Source organism: Lepus europaeus, chromosome 22 (assembly GCF_033115175.1).
Source record: "Lepus europaeus isolate LE1 chromosome 22, mLepTim1.pri, whole genome shotgun sequence".
NCBI lineage: Eukaryota > Metazoa > Chordata > Mammalia > Lagomorpha > Leporidae > Lepus > Lepus europaeus.
Window position 1 is genome coordinate 12,287,639 of NC_084848.1, and position 6,350 is coordinate 12,293,988.

General features: G+C 48.3%; 1 protein-coding gene across 1 annotated transcript in view; it reads left to right on the forward strand.

The window, feature by feature from the left end:
* Positions 1-5,933, forward strand: part of EFCAB11 (EF-hand calcium binding domain 11) — a 252,207-nt gene extending 246,274 nt beyond the window's left edge. Inside the window, exon 8 of the mRNA XM_062181231.1 lies at positions 5,871-5,933. Within this exon, the coding sequence (XP_062037215.1) occupies positions 5,871-5,899 (29 nt within the window). The 3' untranslated portion in view covers positions 5,900-5,933. The remainder of the gene's footprint in view (positions 1-5,870) is intronic.
* Positions 5,934-6,350: the final 417 nt, after the last annotated feature.

Consider the following 6,350-nt stretch of genomic DNA (forward strand, 5'->3'; position numbering starts at 1 on the left):
TACATGAATGTGTTTGTTTCCCTGTTCTATTGAGGATTGATTATGAGTCAAGCTGAACATTTTTTTTTCATGTTTGTTGGCCACTTGTACTTCCTTTGTGAATTGTATATTAATGTCCCTTGCATAAAATACATGTCTGAGATGTTTCCTTTTCAGATAGTCAGATGATCTGAATTCTAATCACAGCCCTGTCCCTAATTAGCTATGCAATGGCAGGAAAAAAATTCACTTAGAGTTCTGGGTCTCCACTTCCTCTTGTGGAAAATGAGATGATTAAATTAAACAATCCCATGGCTCATCTCAAACATTTTATGATTCCATCCCTTGTCCTTCGTTTTAACTGAGTAATGTAGGGGAGAAATAAGTGGTCACCCATACATTATATCTCTGTTTATTCAAGGATGGGTCTCCCCCAAAACATCTTTTCAGATCCTTGGCATTCATGTGCCTGAAATCTACCTGTTTTCCCTGTAGGCCCCAGGGCTGTCCTTTATTTAGGTAGTAAACCAGCAGATAAAAGAGCTCTCTCTCTCTCTCTCTCTCTCTCTCCCTTTCCCTTTCTCTTCCTTTCCCTCTCTCTCTCTCTCACTCTGCCTTTCAAATAATTTAAAAAAAAAAAAAAAAGATCCCCTGACTCCCCTACTTTCTTCCTAATACTAACAGACACTTTGTCCACGTTAGTTAATCGTTCCAAGGAGGTTCAGGTCTGTCCATGTGAAGAGATATCCACTGTTACCTGATCCCTGACTGTCCAAGTTCAACTTCACACAGCAGCAGGGCAATCGCGTATCCTACGCTGGATTTCATCAGTAAAATTTTAAAATATATATATGTTTGGAAAATGGATTGCCTGGGAAGATGGCCAGAGGCCAGAGTCAGCAGAGAAAACAGGGAGAAGAATGTAAGGGAGGAGGGAGGCCTCAAGGCTTATTGAAAACTGAGCTGTCTTTGGGGAAGAAAAATCAATATGGGCTATGAATCTTTTAGTATAGACCAAGGGTGAAAAGCATCGCAATAATTGTGGGGTTTTCTCAGGGATTTTAAAATAATTGTCATATACATTTGCTGGTGTTTCTTTTAAGAAAAGACATCATAGGTAACACCCCCTATTTCAGAAAGATTTTAAATTGGTAAAGTGGACTCATGTGGGCAAATTGATGCCCAGTGCCTCCTTAAAGGAGTGCTAAGAGCTATAGACAGGGTTCTCAAGGTCAATGCTAGGACTCACAGACAGTACATGTCTGATCAGTTTCTACAAAAATAACGTTCACCTTCATCTATCCCTCGTGTCTCCTCCTGAAATCCAGCTGATCTTCCTGATGGCTGGAGAGCGTCAGTGGCCCTTCGAGACACACCAGCATGTTGAATGCTAACTGAAGACATTCGTGGGAGATGAAGAGGAACAGAATATGATGTCAGAGGCAGGTGACCGACTGCACTGATTTCTGCACTGGGGAGCGAGTCGAGGAGTCACTCATGGTACAGGGAGACACAGCTGAAACTTGCTGAGCACACATAGAGTTACATATTCTTGGGGCATTGGACAAAAGCATTCTCAGAGCTACTTCCCCCTCTGTCCACTTGGGATGACTCATCTTTAAAAAGATGAATAGAATTGAGGAAAGAAGAGGTTGAGCGGGACGAGAGGAAATGTACCGCCTTGCCTCTGCTTCGAGCCCCCTCTTCCTCTTGATGTCTCAAGCATCCACTCCTCTCTAAGACCCCACTCAAGTGCCAGCTCCCCTGTGCATTGCCCCCTTACTCCTCTGAGCTCCTGCAGCACCCCCCCCCCCATACCTCCATCACATTCTCCCCCCAGCTTCACTTCACTGCACATTCTGGATGGCAGGTATTGGTCCTTCCCCATCCCTATCCCCAGCAGAACACGGGGCATGCAGCACACCCCATCCAGTATTTGTTAAGTGAACAGCTGAATGGATGAACGAAGGAAAGACGTGGCTGTTCAAACAAGAAATGGAAAAAGGTGGCAGGAAGTAAGAGACTAGAAGAGCCAACAGCCTTCCAGACACTCTGAGCAGGGAGAAGTCTTGAGCTGAAATCTAGTTTTCCACCTTCACTGCGGGCAGGCTCTACAACACAGATTCTTGCCCGAAGTGTCAGGGGTCTTCTAAGAGTTCATAGAAAATGTGTATTGTTATAAAGCTCTATAAGGATTTCGAAAGTGTTTTAAACCAATACGGAAATCTTTTAATTCCATTTCTCCACAAATGTGTTCAAGTCCGCTCGTGTATGTCGAGTCTCAGCAGCTCAGAATTCCAGTTAAAACTGACACGCGGAAGAGCTGAGCGCCACAGTCAAGTGTACAATTCACAGTTGGACTTCAATGCCGTGGAAGCTGTGTTTTCCTGAAATTCACCACAGGAAGTACTCTAGGAAAACACATTTCTGTTATTTTTTAAAATTTTATTTTAAAATTTCTGTTTCTATTTGAGTGGAAGATAGAGGAGAAGGAGAGAGGAAGAGGAAGAGAGCGCTTGCACTGCCAACCGCTGGTTCCCTCTCCAAATGCCTGCAAGAGCTGAGGCTGAAGCCAGGAGCCCAGAACTCTGTCCAGGTTTCCCATGTGGGTGACAAGAACTCAACCCCGGAGCTGTCACTGCTGCCTCCAGGGTCTGCTTAGCTGGAACCTGGAGGTGAAGGCAGGACTCCAAACCAAACACACCATGGGCTGGCGTTGCAGCTCGGCTGTTTGTTTAAGCTGCCAACTGCAAGGCCAACATCCCATATGGGCACTGGGTCAAGTCCCTGCTGCTGGACTTCCAATCCAGCTCCCTGATGCACCTGGGAAAGCAGCAGGAGATGGCCCGAGTCCTTGGGCCCCTGCACCCACATGGGAGACACAGATGGAGTTCCAGGCTCCTGGCTTTGGCCTGGCCCAGCCAAAGTGGGTGTGGCTATTTACAGAGTGAACCAGTGGATGGAAGAGCTCTCTCTCTCTCTCTCTCTCTCTCTCTCTCTAACTCTGCCTTTCAAATAAATAAACCTTTAAGGAGAAAAAAACAAAAAACCAACCCAGATAGTCCAGTGTGGGACCTGAGTGTCTTAACCAGCATCCTTTTTTTTTTTTTTTAAAGATTGATTCATTTATTCAAAAGTCAGAGTTACACAGAGAGAGGTAGAGACACAGAGAGAGGTCTTCCGTCCGATGGCTCACTCCCCAGATGGCTGCAATGGCTGGAGCTGTGCTGATCCGAAGCCAGGAGCCAGGAGCTTCTTCCACGTCTCCCACGTGGCTGCAGGGACCCAAGGTCTTGGGCCATCTTCTACTGCTTTCCCAGGCCATAGCAGAGAGCTGGATTGGAAGAGGAGCAGCCGGGACTAAAACCAGCTCCCACGTGGGATGCCGGCGCTTCAGGCCAGGGCATTAACCCACTGCACCACAGCACCAGCCCCTTAACCAGCATCTTAACCACCAGGCCAAATGCCTGCTCCTATTTCTTCTGTCTAAATGCAGATCTTCGAGTGAGTGCATTCTCATCTGGGTGGTCTGTTGAGGTGGAAAACACTCGCGTGGCAAGAGGAAAAAGCTGCCTTCCTTGGTGGTGGCTTTGGTACCCAGTGTTTTTCCTTCCCCCCAATATTTCCTCTCCTAGGATCTGAATTGCTCCCATTAGAAGGGCAGGGTTTAGAGGGTTGTTCTTGCCTCTCTAGGAACTCTCCACTTCCATTGAAGTGCAAGGAGAACTTGAGTCAGTTGCTAGGCACAAGGGTGGAAGACACTCAGTATAATGGGCAGTACTCCCGTAACTGTTCAAGGAGAACAGGTCACCGCTGATGAGATGGTGCAGAAATGTCTGATCCTTCCTTCGCATGGCTGTTGGGATTCTTCCAGAACACAGATCTGATTGTAGCACCCCTCCCAGGCAAATGCTTTGGATGCTGCATTATCTCCTGCAGAAAATCAAATTCCTCCACGGGAGGGCTATTTACCTGGCTTATCCAAACAAGAATGCCTCTCGCCCTACCTCCCCCCTCCCCTCTCCCCAACCCTCCACCTAGGAGACAAATTCTCTCGGGCATTTTTTCTGGCACAGGAGGATAGAGACCACACTGGTTGATTTGAAATATTTTCTAAAAAAGATTATTTATTTGAAAGTCAGAGTTACACAGAGAGAGGAGAGGGAGAGAGAGAGAGAGAGACAGAGAGAGAGAGAGAGAAGTCTTCCATCTGCTGGTTCACTCCCCAAATGGCCACCAATGGCCGGAGCTTCGCCGATCCAAAGCCAGGAGCCAGGAGCTTCTTCCGGGTCTCCCACGTAATACCTGATTTTCTGACCTTGGGCGAGTGTTTCTGTTTCAGCTTTTAGAACTTCTGTTTCCTTGTCTGAAAAACTGAAATAACCACCCCAGACTGGTATGGCGACACTGGTGTGTGTGTTTCTTCCAAATCGACAGTATGAACACAGGTCGCTGTCCGCCCCTTCCTTCAAGTTCAGTGTCTTTGCTTTTATTGTTTCTTCCTCGTCCTGGAACGTGGTCTGCCTCCATCCTTCATCCACCAAAACCCTACCATAGGCAAGGCCAGTTAGAATGCTACCTGTCCCAGGAAGCGTCCCGGGTCCGACAAGCCAACTTCCTATGGGCGCCCACAGCTCCCTGTGTGTACATTTTGAAATCTACGTTCCCAGAGCGTGCAGATTTGGGGCAATAACAGCCACAACTACCTTTTCTCCGGTTCTGTCCCTGTGGAGATTATAGGAACGTCTTCACCCAACTTTGCCCAATTACTTCCTGTCAAAGAAGACTACCTCGACCTTACCTTGGTATACTTCCATTGCATATTTTTTTTCATCATGGCACCTACCCATGTATCTGAATGGTTGATCATTTAACCCCCAGAGTCTAGCCCAATACCCAGCACGTTGGTGGTGCCCAGTAAACATTTGGCGCAAAAACAAACCCAGGCTCCATGAAGCGCCTTGTGTTTGCTCCTGCCCGGTAATCGACACCCTCCACGTCTCTCATTTTCCTGCCTCCTGTTCTGCTACCTATGACGGCTCTATTGCTGTGAGGGTGACATCATCCGCGGTTGCCCAGGAAAAGCCTTTGGAAGGAACTTCCGTCTTCTGAGGCCTCCGGGGTGCCATTGGTGATAACGGAGACGGACATACATTGTCCTCTCATCCATCTTCTTTGTTGCAACTTCTGGCTGGACTGTCCAGCTGCTTAAAATACTGTGTCAGTGCTATGTCCGTATGGACTCCAAAAGTAACCCTGGTGGGAGATGAAACTCTTCCAGCAGTAGGGAGACAATGTGAATGCGGCCACTGGGTCCCCCCAGACACGTTCTTGATGGGAGGGCTTTGTGCAGCTGGGCCTTGTCCCTTGGGACTCAGGAATGTGGCTGAAGGCCAGCCAGTGCCCACCCTGAGTCATCTGCTCTGACCGGAAAGCAGCAGTTGGGAACCATCTCTGCATCTCTGGGCTGCCTCGCCTTGGGACGGCTTCCTCCTCCAAGACACACAGACCCTAGCAGGTGTACCGCGTTCCGGTGACACTTGACGCACTCTTTCATGACAGCCTCCATATCTATCTCTCTGAATGGTCAAGTTCTGGTGTCTCATCCCTCTCTCTCACTATGGCCTCCATCCACAGCAGCTGCCCAGGCCTTGTACATCTGGGGCGCTCAGTAAATACCTGTGGCGTGCGTCAGGGAATCAGCAGGTGGGTAGCGTTAGGGAGAACAGTGTCAGCAGAGATGTGCAGAGTCCTTGGGAAACCTAGGAGGGGACACAGGAATGGTGGAGCGCAAGGAGCAGAGGAAAGAAGGAAATAGTAGGTTTGCACTTGCAAGGTCTCTGCACAGATCAGTGCTTTTAGTTTAGAAATCATTTCCTTTCCATTTCTAGATCAGTCTTGCAAAGAGAAAAGGAAGTAAAAAGGAGAGATACAACCTGAGACTGACAGCTGAGGAAGGCTCCGTGTGACCACCTGGATTGGTTGGCCAGATTTGCGGACCAGCCGACGTCACTTCACTTCCCCAGTAACAGGATCAAGGCTGTTAGCTTACCCCGCGAGCTGCACGTTTTTCCTTCAAACGGAATAGTTTCAAAAAATAAATTTGGAGGGGCAGACATCTCTTGAGTTTTGTTCGCATGCGCAGTCATCCTGTACTAGTAGACACGGTTTACTCCCTTGATGCAATGCGTCTTTCACTTCTTCAGAAACATGTCCTCCACTGTTCCAGCTCCCACTCTGCGGTGAATGATCAGGTCCCAGAAGGAGCGTGCAGCAAGAGTGTGGCTTTGCGTTCCCATCATGCCACCTCCCGATGTGCTTTCTTCTTCAGGTTCCGCGGGTAGCACAGGTGGTGGAAACTTGGTTCCCTA